The sequence below is a fragment of the Alosa pseudoharengus genome, unplaced genomic scaffold (assembly GCF_046254945.1).
Source record: "Alosa pseudoharengus isolate Yale_2024_CS ecotype anadromous, Long Island Sound unplaced genomic scaffold, YU_APseudo_1.1 YU_APseudo_1.1_scf_1, whole genome shotgun sequence".
Classification (NCBI taxonomy): Eukaryota; Metazoa; Chordata; class Actinopteri; order Clupeiformes; family Clupeidae; genus Alosa; species Alosa pseudoharengus.
In genome coordinates this window covers 39,409,564-39,423,706 of record NW_027468564.1, presented here as the reverse complement: position 1 = coordinate 39,423,706, position 14,143 = coordinate 39,409,564, and the positions used below count along the sequence as shown (strand labels likewise).

General features: G+C 48.5%; 1 protein-coding gene across 1 annotated transcript; it reads left to right on the top strand.

Annotated features, from left to right (window-relative positions):
- Nucleotides 1-10,554: 10,554 nt before the first annotated feature.
- Nucleotides 10,555-11,169, top strand: LOC143139183 (histone H1-like). The gene has a single exon (XM_076299817.1). The coding sequence runs from the start codon at nucleotides 10,555-10,557 to the stop codon at nucleotides 11,167-11,169; it is 615 nt and encodes a 204-aa protein (XP_076155932.1).
- Nucleotides 11,170-14,143: the final 2,974 nt, after the last annotated feature.

Genomic DNA, 14,143 nt, shown 5'->3' with positions numbered 1-14,143 from the left:
CACACACTTCTTTGTAAGAAATATGAGTATCGACATGACATTTACAAACAAGACGATGTCTTTTGTGAAGAGCACAGCCTACACGTTAAAATGAATATATGGGGGCTTTGGTCGCCCTTTATCACTTTTGCAACGAACTGCGAACGTTGGACATCTAGGTGGAGATGTTGCAGTCAGTCCGAGTTAACATGCACACAACCATAGTAAAACCGTGCAATACGTCGACAAAGAAGTGCCTTAGACCAAAACATGAGTCTCTGTCACTGCTTTTACGTGTTACAATGTGTTTTTTGCGAATGTGTACTTTCCAATCGGCAGCTTTTTGGACACTGCGAAACACAATTGACCAACACGAAACACACGGATACACGACATACCGTAGGTCTAAATTATAGCACAAAGTTATGGGAAGCATAAGTGGTGTGGCAATATTTGCTAAGGCTGCTTGTGCAGACATATGACCAATAATGAATTATAATAGAATATATGTTTCTAACACACTGGCTGGCATAGACTATTCTTTGGACTGCCCATATGCTGTAAGTGATTGTGGGGAGGACATTACGCAGTTGCATTTTGCCTGCTCATTATGAGCACGCAATCTATTTATCGGGTTTAGATAACATATTGTACCATCTCTTTTGGACCCAAAGTAACTCTTTCATTACCGAAGAACTCCTGATACAATATATGCGTGTGTGTGTGAGAGAGAGAGAGAGAGAGAGAGAGAGAGAGAATGTGTGTGAATGTACAGAAGCACAGATACTGTCCATCTGATCAATAGGTATGTGACTGGAGTCAATTTTATACACTGACCAATTTCTCACCCATTCATTTCTAATGGCCGGCCATTTTTGGCCAGGAATGGTGTTCTGAACTTAAACAAAACACCAACATTGTAATTAAAATGATCAAAATTGTGTTGTGTGTTCAGATGCCCACAAAGTCATGGAGCCTCATGATAGTCAGATTAAATTAACAATATTTCTGAGAGAAAATATGACTACTAATACAACAGGATCACCTTCTACCCTTGAAGCAGTTATTCCCTGCAGTCAATCTCTTACCAAATCATAACTTTTTAATACTTTATCAGCACAATATAAGAAATATCAGAAATTATAAGAAATGTGATAAGAACTGAAATACAACTTATTTAAGGGACTTCTGAAGAACTTTAAAAACATGGCAATGATATTAGCAAAAAGGACCAAAGTTGTATTATTGTTTTAAGTCTACTTAAAACATGCCTCTTTAGTGCCTAGTAAGTACCATAGTAAGGTATGGTGCAGTGTGGAGCTTTACCCACCTCGGGGATTTTTGGAATGGACCACCCTGCTGTATCATCGTGTGACTGGCACCCCACTCATGCGTGCAATGGTGGTCACACTGACCATACCTGTGCTGGTGTTTGCTACCCTTCACCATGCCTTAGTTATGCTGCTATAGCATAGTGCTGTCATGGACTTTTCATGTGTCACGCCATACAACCCCCCCTCTCTCCTCTCTCCCCTCCCCTCTCTCTCTCTCTCCCTCTCTTGCATATTCTCACTATGGTTTAACACTGTATAGTACCATTGATATACTTGATTGATATTAACCACTTTGCTTTAATACTAACCCACTCTACCAGTGGCGTAACAAGTTCATGGCGGGCCCAGGTGCGAAAGCGCTACGCGGGCCCCATACTGGCTTATTTCGGCCCAGGATGAATTAGCTCTGATACATGCAATACACATTAAGGGTGACTTCAATTGTTTATGCAAAGGGCCTGAGGCACCGAAGTAGTTTAGTAGTTACAGATGACAATTTCAAATAAAAAACACACGACTACATAGGACCTATTACATGTGAAAACATTAAAAATTATTTTATTAACAGCCTGCAGGCCAGGGTAATCTAATATTAGGCTACTGCATTAACATCAACTCGCATGGAATTATGGGAACACTCAATGCGCTCAATGCGCCTCTTCAACCCTCTGCTGAAGCGTAGATTGCTTGCTTATAACCTCGCACTGCGCAGAAACAAAACTTAATGTATCCTAACTTATTTAACCGTGCAGAAACCAAATAAAATAATTAATATGCATACAATCCCCAATATGCGCGAATTAGGCCATTAGAAGAAGGCCATCTTTCGATGTGCAAAATCGTCAACGATGTTCCCAATATTTAATGCTGGCTCTCGTATTTTCAATGGACAGGATAGCTAACCCACTGAGCCTCTCCTGCCCCATGCTGCTCCTTAATAAGTTTGAGTTTGGAAAAAGATCGCTCAGCTGTTGCCACAGTTACAGGCAATGTCAGAAACAACATGAGAGCAGTACACACTTCCCCGAATGTGGATGTTACACTGTCATAATCTACCACCAGCATTTTGGCAAGTTGAAAAATAGATGACTTCTGTGAAATGTCCCTGCTATAATGGTCTGACAAACGTCTTGCCTTTTCAAGCAGTTCATCATCACCTGCGAGTTGAAGGGTCATAGGACGTAAAGACTCAAACACATGACAAGTTTCCCGCACACTTGCAAATCTTTGGGAGAGCTGACTGATTATGATGTCCAGAGTTGCATTAAAAAGTATCTCTCATCTTCCGATAGTTCGTCAAAGTGACGCTTCACTCTCCGTGCTCTAACATTCTCAAAAAAAAGAAGGCAGGGCGGGGGTAGCGACGGGCCCCGGGAGGTCACGGGCCCTGGTGCGACTGCACTTGCTGCACCTACTATAGTTACGCCACTGCACTCTACATCTCCCTTTCTTCCCCCTTACGTCACTTGTGAGGTATACCATCACCAGTCATCAGTCATCCGTGTGTTTGGCCCTCATCTCACTCATCTCACCAGTCCCATCTCTGCCCTATCATCGCCTATTACTGTGCCCTATGCCCGGATTCCGGGCCCGTACAACCTAGCGACCCACCACTTGCCCTATGACAACCCCTGCCGGATTCCTGGCTCGTACAGCCTAGCGACCCACCACTTGCCCTATAACAACTCCTAATCCCCTTGGAGAATTCCATTTCCTACAATGGACTATTTGAACTTTGACACTAAATATGATTCATGCATTATCATACCGGATATGCAACCATCCCACCTCTTGTAACATACACCTCAGGTGGCTTTAAACACCATGTTCTATACTCTACATCTGACTAACTTTTGCATTTATCATGTATACAGACCTTACTGTTCTGTATCTGACCCTAGGCAGATGGGTCAGGCCCTTGAGTCGTGGATCTGCTCGAGGTTTCTTTCTATATGTATCTCCAATTATAGGCAGTTTTTCCTCACCCCTTCTTTTTTTTCTCTCATTGTCTAACACTCTGTAAAGCGCCATAAACATGTGTAATATTTTTGCACTCTATAAGGGGTCATTCCACGTCAGTTCAACCAGGGCCCACGCACTTAGGTCTCAAAAAATTCTGAAAAAATTACCAGGTGTACCTATGTTACCCAGGAGACACACTGTAAAAGTAGTATTATGTAAGATCAATACTTTCCAAGATACAGCCAGTTTTACAGGGGGAGGGGGGTGTCGATTTTGTCCGGCCTCTTTTTTTTGTCAAAGTTCACAAGCCCACAGCACAAGAACTAAACCATGTAGGAGGCTCAAATGTTGCATGCTGGTACATAAATAGGAATAGTATAAATCATCACGTTTGGTCTGGATAATCCTGCATGGTCATAGCTGTCCCTCAAAGTTGATACAAATTTTATTGGAGTTTTCTGGCTGGGCTCTGTTTAAGCCTTCAGAAGACATATTTGTACTCATTAGGCTCTTGATTTATTTTCCTTACTGAGATAAGTAGAAACACTCTCACAAAAAGCAATGAACAGAAAATAAATCCCTTCAGGGTCTGAACAGCAGACCTCACAAGTCTGAAAAATCATTTTGGTTATCATTTTCAGAGCACCCAAACACCTTGTGGGAATATACAAAGATTTGTTAAATATTGTAACAAACTGTAAGGTTGTCTCAAAATGGTCTTTATTGGTTACGCACCCAATAACACGAACGTCATAAAACAGGCAACACAAGGGAGGTCAATTAAACAAGCACGATACACAAACAGGGTAGTCACATACAATACACGGGGTAAACACATGAGGTACAACACAAAGAAAGACCATACCAGCTAACACATACACAACAAGGCAAACGCCACTACTCATACTACAACCAACATCAACATTATACACACACACACGCACAGCATTATGGGAGTACAGTCATACAGCTAGGCTCAGATCATTACACAGCCCCCCGAGACTTAGTCCATGTCCCCTTGACTCAAGTCTTACCCTACGTCAGTCCATGAGCCTGGCTGGGACGCGACGCTGTCTTTGTGGGCGCCCCGCTGTCGCGTCGGTGACTTCCGGTGAAGGCTGCACGGTGATCGGTGTTAGAGCCACAGCTCCATTGTCACCACGTTCCACAGAGTCAGTGTCAAAGTCTCCACGACCCTCAGCTGAGGCCAGGGGTTGATACGGGGCCAGTCGATCACGGTGGAGAGCCACAACTCTCCGACGCTTAATCAGTCTCACACGATAGACCACATCAGACAGCTTCTCTAAGACATCGCACGGCCCGACCCACTGGCTAGTGAGTTTCGGGGAAATGCCTTTCTTTCTCTCCGGGCAGTACACCCACACTTTATCGCCGGTCTGGAACTCCTGGCCGCGACAGCGTGTATCGTAAGCTCGCTTTTGACGCATTCCAGCTTCACTCATAGCCTGCCGGGCCAACTCATGTACTCCTTTGAGTCTCTCGCGTAGCTGCTTGTAGTATTCCAGCCCTGGCTTACCTCCAATCTCCGCCTCCGGAGGCGAACCGAACACCAAGTCCACCGGCGTGCGTAGCTCTCGCCCGAACATCAGAGCTGCCGGTGTGCATTTCGTTGACTCTTGCACCGCTGTGCGATATGCCCATAGCACCAGGGGCAAGTGTAAGTCCCAGTCCTTTTGTCGGCGGTCGGCCAATATGGCCAGCTGCACTGCTAGCGTCCGGTTAAACCGTTCGACCAGCCCGTCGCTTTGTGGATGCAGAGGTGTCGTTCTCGTTTTCCGGATGCCCATGCGCTGGCAAACCTCAGCAAACACCTCCGCCTCGAAATTCCGCCCTTGGTCGCTGTGGAGCTCCTCCGGTGCCCCGAACCGGCAGAACATCTCAGTGACCAGTCTGTCCGCTGTCGTGTGGGCGCTCTGATCTGGCACTGCATACGCCTCCGGCCACTTAGTGAAATAGTCCATAGCTACGAGCACGTAGCGATTTCCCCGCTCTGTGACTGGCAGTGGGCCCATGATATCGACGGCTACCCGCTCCATGGGAGCCCCGACTGCGTATTGCTGCAGCGGAGCGTGCGAGCGTCGCGTGGGGCCCTTCTTCGCTGTGCAGGCGTCACAGCAGTGAACATGCAGTTCAACGTCCAGCCTGCATCCCGGCCAATAGAAGTGGCTTCTCAGCCGACGAAGAGTTTTTGCGATGCCGAAATGAGCCGCCCCCACAGCCCCATGTACCTGTTCCAGTACTGTTCCAGCGAGCGTTGACCCTCTCGTTGGCGCGACGCTGGTGAGCGTTAACAACAGCGACTCTCTCTCTCTCTGCCAGCGGTGATGCAGCCTGTAGCCGACGAGCGGGCTCCGGTTGAGCCGCGGCCAGGCTCCTCTCCTCCCTCCGGTGGCAGTGCTGGCACTGGTCTGCTGCACACGGACGCCTGGACAGGGCGTCCGCGTTGCCGTGAAGGCGACCCGCCCGGTGTCGAATCTCCATGTCGTAGTCCTGGAGCGCCTCCAGCCAGCGAGCCAGCTGGCCCTCTGGTTCTTTGAAGTTCAGCAGCCAGGTGAGCGATGCATGGTCCGTTCTCAGCAGGAACCGTTTGCCGTAGAGGTAGGTTCGGAAATGGCGCACTGCCACCACCACAGCCAACAGTTCTCTGCGGGTCACGCAGTAGTTCTTCTCCGCTCGGTCCAGTGAGCGGCTGAAGTATGCGACCACCTGCTCGCCCTGCTCGCCTGCTTGAGAGAGGACGGCGCCGACGCCCACGTCGCTGGCGTCGGTGTCCAGGATGAAAGGCAGTTGAGGGTCAGGGAAAGCGAGCACTGGGGCCTCACATAGCGCCCTCCGCAGCCGCCGGAATGCCGCGTCGCACTCTCGCGTCCACTCGAAGAGCTGGCCTTTGTGCGTCAAACGATGCAGCGGGCTGGCGACTGTAGCAAAGTCCCGGATGAAACGCCGGTAATATGACGCCAGGCTCAGGAAGCTCCGCAGCTCAGCACCATCGCGCGGAACAGGCCAACGTCTCACCGTCTCCACCTTAGCTGGGTCGGTGGCCACTCCGGCGGCCCCCACGACATGGCCCAGGAATCCGGTTTGCCTCCGGAACAGGTGGCACTTTTTCGGGTGCAGTTTGAGCCCAGCACCCCGTATGGCGTCGAACACCTTTTCCAGATGTCCTATGGCACCGGTGAAGTCTGTTGCATGACACAGGATGTCGTCCAGGTAAACCACGCAGCATGTTCGTGGAATGCCCGCCAGGACACGCTCCATCAGCCGCTCAAAGTTCGCTGGCCCGTTGCATAGGCCGAACGGAAGTACCCGGAACTGCCACAGCCCTTGCCCGATGGTAAACGATGTCTTCGGCCGAGCTTCCGGGGCTAGTTCAATCTGCCAGTAGCCACTGCGTAAGTCCAGCGAGCTAAACCAGCAGGAGCCGGCAATGCTGTCCAGCGCATCGTCAATGCGGGGGAGCGGGTAGGAGTCTTTCCGGGTTACCTGGTTGAGGCGCCTGTAGTCAACACAGAACCGCCACTAGCCGTCCTTCTTCCGGACGAGTACAGCCGGCGCAGCCCAGGGACTACTGCTTGGCTCTATCACTCCTGCCGCGGCCATTTCCTTGATCTTTTCTTCAGCTGCTTGTCGTTTGGCGAACGGTAAGCGATGAGGCTGAAGTCGGATGGGCCGAGCATTTCCGGTGTCGATCTCGTGTTGGACCAGGCTCGTTCGGGTGCAGTCCTCATCTCTTGCAGCGAATATGTCGGTGTACGCTGCTAGTAGTCTCCGCACCTGGCTACCCTGTGCTTCACTCAGCCCCTCACAGCTACGAGTGCAGAGTTCATTTACGGCTTGCCTTGTCTCTACAGAGGGCTGCGCTCTCTGAATGGAGAGTGGTGATTGCTCAACCCGCGCTCCTGGCTCCTCTCTAGTGGACGTGAGCTGAGCAGTGGCGAACTCAGCAAGCGGACCTGGACGAGACCTGTTGTTTTCGCGGGCTTGAGTTCCGCGGGCTTGTGTGGGGAGGGGCGGAGACTCAGCAAGCGGACCTGGATGAGACCTGTTGTTTCCGCGGGCTTGAGTTTCGCGGGCTTGTGTGGGGAGGGGCGGAGTCTTGGATGGCGAGCACTCTTTGCGAGTTTGCTTCCTGCGGGCTTGTGTGGAGCGAGTTGGAGAGTTCTTCGTCGCGCCAGCTCTCCGCACTTCATGCTCTGTTTTCCCCGCCGTGTGCAACACTACGCTGCTCGTCCCTAAGTGTAGTGTGAACCGGGAAATGTCCACCACAGCCCCCCATTTCTCTAGCACGTCCAGGCCGAGAATGCAATCATCCTGAATGCTAGCCAACCAAAGCCGGCGGCTCGCCGTCTCACCGTTGATGCACACGCACACCACCTTTTGTCCATACAGTTCCGCTCGCTCTCCGGTAACTGTTGTGATGCGCGTTTTTGTCTTTTCCCAGCCTCTGGGTCTGGCTACCAGCGTGCCGGGTAAGAGACCGGGGCGCACAAGCGAGATGGTGGAGCCAGTATCGATCAAGGCGCGACACCGAGTCCCATCTAGCGTGCAGTCCACATACAGTCCTCTGGTTTGGCCGAGCCGGCCCAGCCGTATGCAATCCATAGCCCCTCCCGCCGTGCCACCTTCTTCTAGTAACTGGGGTGCGAGCGTGAGGGGTGCCGGGGCTGGGCAGTACCACGCGATGTGTCCCGGCTCGCCACACCGGTGGCATCCGTCTCCGCTGGCCGGCCTCTTCCACTCGCGTGGGCGCCGTTGTGGTGGCTGTGCCGTGGTCTGCCGCGTCACCTCCATCGATGTCTGGCGTACGCAATGCCGCGACTCTGTTGTGCGGAAGATGTTTTCCACCCGTTCGGCTTCCGCAAGCGCCACGGACAGCGAGCTGGGGGCGCTCAGGCGAAGGTGTTCTTTTAGCCGCTCTGGGTGGATGCCTCGCACGAACGCTTCCAGTGCCATCTCTTCATGTAGACCCTGGCTGTACGTTGGGTAGCCCCGCCGGGCATACAGCTGCAGGTCAGCCGCGAACTTGCCCAGTCTCTCGTCCTTGTGTCGCCGTCTGGAAGCGAGTTGTTCTCTGGCATCGCTGATGAAGATTCTCTGGCCGAATCGTCGTTGCAGAGCTGCTTCGATTGCGGTCCAGCTTACTTGCTCCGCCGGTGGCAGATCTTCTAATACTTGTAGCGCTTCCCCTTCCAGGGCCAACGCCACCTGTACGCCCGTTCTCTCCGCCGACCAGCCATTCAGCTCGGCTGCCAGCCGGACCTGTACCAGGTATGTCGCCAGCGGCCTTTCGCCATTGTAGTGGGGCAACTTTGCGCTGGGGCGCCCTTCTACCGCCGCCGTTGCACCGAGGACCGGCCGGTTTCCATCGCTCCCGTGTGGAGCGGGTTCAAGTGGCGGGATGCTGCCATCAGCCCGGTTCGTTTCCTCCTGTGGCCGGGGGCGGGTCTCTTCATCACGGTCACGCTGCAGGCTGGCTCCGTCTGCTGGGCTCAGCAGGTGGCCATGGGCGAGCGTGCTGTCGAAGAGCCGTCTTGGCAGGAAACTCATCATCGTCAGGTAATCAGTTGCAGCTTTCTCCTCCCGTCCAGTAGGGGTCGTCATCCCACTTCTGACACCAATGTAACAAACTGTAAGGTTGTCTCAAAATGGTCTTTATTGGTTACGCACCCAATAACACGAACGTCATAAAACAGGCAACACAAGGGAGGTCAATTAAACAAGCACGATACACAAACAGGGTAGTCACATACAATACACGGGGTAAACACATGAGGTACAACACAAAAAAAGACCATACCAGCTAACACATACACAACAAGGCAAACGCCACTACTCATACTACAACCAACATCAACATTATACACACACACACGCACAGCATTATGGGAGTACAGTCATACAGCTAGGCTCAGATCATTACAATATGTTTTTCTTTATTTTCCCTGATCCCTTTTTTTTGAAAACACCAATTTGATAGTTACCACACTGCCACCACACTGCCACCTGTGGTTGTATAGAGTAACCTGTGGTAGCTCTATACAAAGCAGGCAAAATGCTGCGTAATGTCCTCCCCACAATCACAATCACAATGGGCAGTCCAAAGAATAGTCTATGCCAGCCAGTGTGTTAGAAACATTCTATTATAATTCATTATTGGTCATATGTCTGCATAAGCAGCCTTAGCAAATATTGCCACACCACTTATGCTTCCCATAACGTTGTGCTATAATTTAGACCTACGGTATGTGGTGTATCCGTGTGTTTCGTGTTTCGTGTCAATTGTGTTTCGCAGTGTCCAAAAAGCTACCGATTGGAAAGTACACATTCGCAAAAACCACATTGTAACACGTAAAAGCAGTGACAGAGACTCATGTTTTGGTCTAAGGCACTTCTTTGTCGACGTATTGCACGGTTTTACTATGGTTGTGTGCATGTTGTCCTCACAAAACTCGGTCTGACTGCAACATCTCCACCTAGATGTCCAACGTTTGTTATGTTTATTATAAGTCCAGCCCACTGTGGGGTATACTACGAAGCACGTTAGACATATCTAGGCTATGTAGACATATCGAGGCTTGACAAAGCCTTGACTCAGGGGTATACGTTAAGTGATACTACGATTGCAGTTATGTGATATATTTGTCAAACTAGGCTTTCAGCTCAGATCTGTGCGCGTTCTCGGTGTTGGGATGACTTTGGCCAATTGTGTAATGTGGAGACGCACAAGACCGCCTCTATTTAAAAACAATTACTTCCGCATTCATGAGCGATAGCTTAATCTTCACTGCGGTGATTTTTTGTGTCTAACCTATAACATCAAATAAATCAATTGTCATCAGTTGTTGTATGGTATGCACGTCCATAGTGGGATATTTGCACGCACCGCCCTATTAAAGCGCATTCGAGATCCAAAATGTTAGTAGAGGCGGAGCTCCACCTGTAAGATATATGTCAGAATCCTACACGTGAGATAACTTCGTTTTAAGACAATTGATTGGTCAGTGTGCGGTAGATTACACGATTTGAGCTATAAAGCACATAACCTCCTCCCGACCAGGTTTGGTTGACAGCATAAGATGCCATGGTGATATAGCGACACTAAAACAAATCCACTTTCGTGTCACAGCATACCCTGGCTTTGAGCGCAACATACCTCGCTAACCCACTAATCGAGATTCGTAGTACACCCCACGGCTATGGCTGTCATTCTTTCTCTCAGGTCTCCCGAGTAGTCTGTGCGTGAAACCTAAATGAAACAATGGCAGAAACAGCTCCAGCTCCCGCTGCGACCCCAGCAAAGGCCCCCAAGAAGAAGGCGCCCCGACCCAAGAAAACTGGCCCAAGTGTGGGTGAGCTCGTCGTCAAGGCCATCTCTGCCTCCAAAGAAAAGAAAGGAGTTTCTCTGGCTGCACTGAAGAAAGCACTGGCGGCTGGTGGATACGATGTGGAGAAGAACAACGCTCGTGTCAAACTGGCCATCAAGAGTTTGGTCACCAAGGGAACTCTGGTCCAGACTAAAGGGACCGGCGCGTCCGGCTCGTTCAAGCTGAACAAGAAACAGGCAGTGGAAAAGAAGAAGCCGGTAAAGAAGGCAGCTCCTAAAGCCAAGAAGCCAGCAGCGAAGAAACCTGCCACGGCAAAGAAGCCCAAGAAGGCAGCAGCCAAGAAGCCTGCGGCCGCCAAAAAGTCTCCGAAGAAAGCAGCCAAGAAGCCCGCCACACCGAAAAAGGCAACGAAGAGCCCGAAGAAAGCCAAGAAGCCCGCTGCACCCAAGAAGGCCGCGAAGAGCCCCAAGAAAACAAAGGCAGCGAAACCCAAGGTGGCTAAGCCTAAAGCTGCCAAACCCAAAAAGGCTGCACCTAAGAAGAAGTAAATGTTGCGCACATTATTCTGGTCTATTACACTATGTGTACAGAAAGGCTCTTTTAAGAGCCACCCAAATGCTCTCGGAAAGCTTTTATTCCACCAGCGCCTGCTGGTAGGCAAAACATATTCTGTTTGCAAATACACATTTATACTCTTTTTGCATTTGCTCACTATAGCCAGAGACTTTCTAATGTGGAGACATAGCACTCAAAAAATACTCCATAGAAATGCATGGGGCTAGTTTGTCACGCCAATATGGCTGTTGTCTACACATATCCCACCCCTTCCTCGGCATAACGTCGACATGTGAATACATTGAGCCAATCATGTGGTGTGATGTGAATACATTGAGCCAATCATATGGTGTGTTGTGAAGACATCGTGCCAATCATGTGTTGTGATCTCGCCGCTGAAGCAAGATTGGTGTCGTGAAGCCTTGCGCACGCGCAGTTCGACCCAAAGACTGTGCCCGATGAGTGCCCATAAAACGTTGGTATATGGCCGCCGAGTGGAGGGACTTGCCTAAAAGGACTTTGCTATAGCTCACAAAACCTCTACTGCGTCATAGATCAAATGAATTAGTCCCCAAGCTAGCCGAGAGGGACATTTTAACAAAAGCGAGTGGTATTACGTTGTGTGTAGGCAATTCACTAATGCAACACTAGTACTAGTTAGCTGGCTCAATTTACCCAGAAAAAGGGGTGGCTCACCTTGTCCCTATGCCTAATGGGTTGTGTGTACAATTTTAAAATACATTATTTTGGGTAATTTATTACGGTTACACAACATGATTTCTACCTAATGTAACAGATGCATCCAAACTTGAAACAAAGTATCCAAAACCTTGCAATACTGTCAGCTCGTTACATTGTAACGTAACGTAACGTAACATTGTAGGCAAAACATATTCTGTTTGCAAATACACATTTATACTCTTTTTGCATTTGCTCACTATAGCCAGAGACTTTCTAATGTGGAGACACAGCACTCAAAAAATACTCCATAGAAATGCATGGGGCTAGTTTGTCACGCCAATATGGCCGTTGTCTACACATATCCCACCCCTTCCTCGGCAAAACGTCGACATGTGAATACGTTGGGCCAATCATGTGGTGTGATGTGAATACATTGAGCCAATCATATGGTGTGTTGTGAAGACATCGTGCCAATCATGTGTTGTGATCTCGCCGCTGGAGAAAGATTGGTGTCGTGAATCCTTGCGCACGCGCAGTTCGACCCAAAGACTGTGCCCGATGAGTGCCCATAAAACGTTGGTATATGGCAGGGGTCTCAAACACCCGGCCCGCGTCCTGCCCAATTCCGGCCCGCGACGTATGACAAAATAATAATGTAATCCGGTCCTTGAAGCTATTAAATGCGACAAACAACGATACTGATTAAAATAGACGATAGATCCAGGTACGGTGACAAATCTCATTTGTAGGCCTACTCTGCTCCACTATGTGCAAGACATCCAGAGCTTGATTCAAACCCAAAATCGCTGCGCAAAGTTTTCAGGAAATACTTGTATTACACGAGAGAAACACAAAGACGTGCATATGTACCTAATGACGCGGAAGCGATGCAGGCCATAGTGTTGCAGAAATTGAAGCAGAAATTAAGCAGAAATAGGCCTACACCAAATGTTGAAAAACGTTCACGTGTGATGAAGTCTTAGGTAAGCTATGTTATTCACCTATTCTAATTCTGAAGGAGAATATCCTTTTGGAGATTATGATCGATTGTCTATGATAGTCACGGTGCTTCTGTGAATGGAGGTGCGTGTATACAACGGTGTCCACTAAGCATACCATGCTTGTTTCGACCCTCTGCCCAACATAGCTTGGAGGTTGCAGTGGTAATCGTGATGATAGTGTCCGTAATGGATGTGGTACAGACAGCAGGGCTAGTAGAAATAGGGCTCTAAAGAACTACAAAGTCACCCGCAATATGATGCGAACTTCTGGGTACTGCAGATTACCCGCGATAGGAACTGTTTGACCAGAATACTTTATTGTAGGCCTATATTGTAGTAATCTATTACTAAACCACAACATCTTAGGTGTTGGTATACATCTTAGGTGTTTTCCTGTTAATTTGTTATGTGGGTAATATGAAAAAAGGAAAGTAAACCTGCTTAAATATGTTCATCCAGTATTTACTGAAAGGTGCATAATTTGAGGTGCTTGCCATCCAGTGACAAATTAGATGGGTAAATTTACCTCCTTCATAAACTTTTGTTTTACTTAAAGATTTTTACATTTACAGTAGGACTTTATCTCTGACCACTTTCAAGCCATGGCCTTTTGAAATTTTGATATAAAAATCCAATGGTGTTGGCAATGGCTTTCTTAACCCTGATGCCTAGTTTGCCAGGTTTAAAAAAGTTATGAGAGGAAATATTTTTATTTGGTGTGAAACACACACACATACCTGTTTTTATGTTTTTCATTTATTTTATAATTTGTATTAATATTTATTTTATCATTATTTTATTTATAAGCTAAGGTTGCTAGCACAGGTGTCTAAAACTAGATAAAAACACTTGCACTTTCTGTTTGCAGTTTTGTGTGGTATTTGAAAAAAAGAACTTTGCATTTTCAGAAATAGCCAGCCCTCCAATCAGATGACCTTGGCAGAATTGGCCCCCAGCTCATTTGAGTTTGAGACCCCTGGTATATGGCCACCGAGTGGAGGGACTTGCCTAAAAGGACTTTGTTACAGTTTTTTTCAACTGCTTACACACTAAATCTTTGCTTGTCACACAATTTTCTAAACATGTCCTTCAAACATCATAACCCGACACCAAATCTGCAAAACCATACACTAATTCTCAATGTTTGACTCAGTTTTCTATTGACTAAAACACATTTTGCAAAACACCACACACAATTTTCTACCTGTAGCGGGTTGAAATAGTGCACCTGTGCCTTTAAGGCCGTTCATTAGTAAATCGGTGGATACAGCTGACTGGTTTCTTT

Bases quoted from the DNA above. Each gene is read 5' to 3' on its own strand.
- LOC143139183 (XM_076299817.1), top strand. From the start codon at position 10,555: ATGGCAGAAACAGCTCCAGCTCCCGCTGCGACCCCAGCAAAGGCCCCC.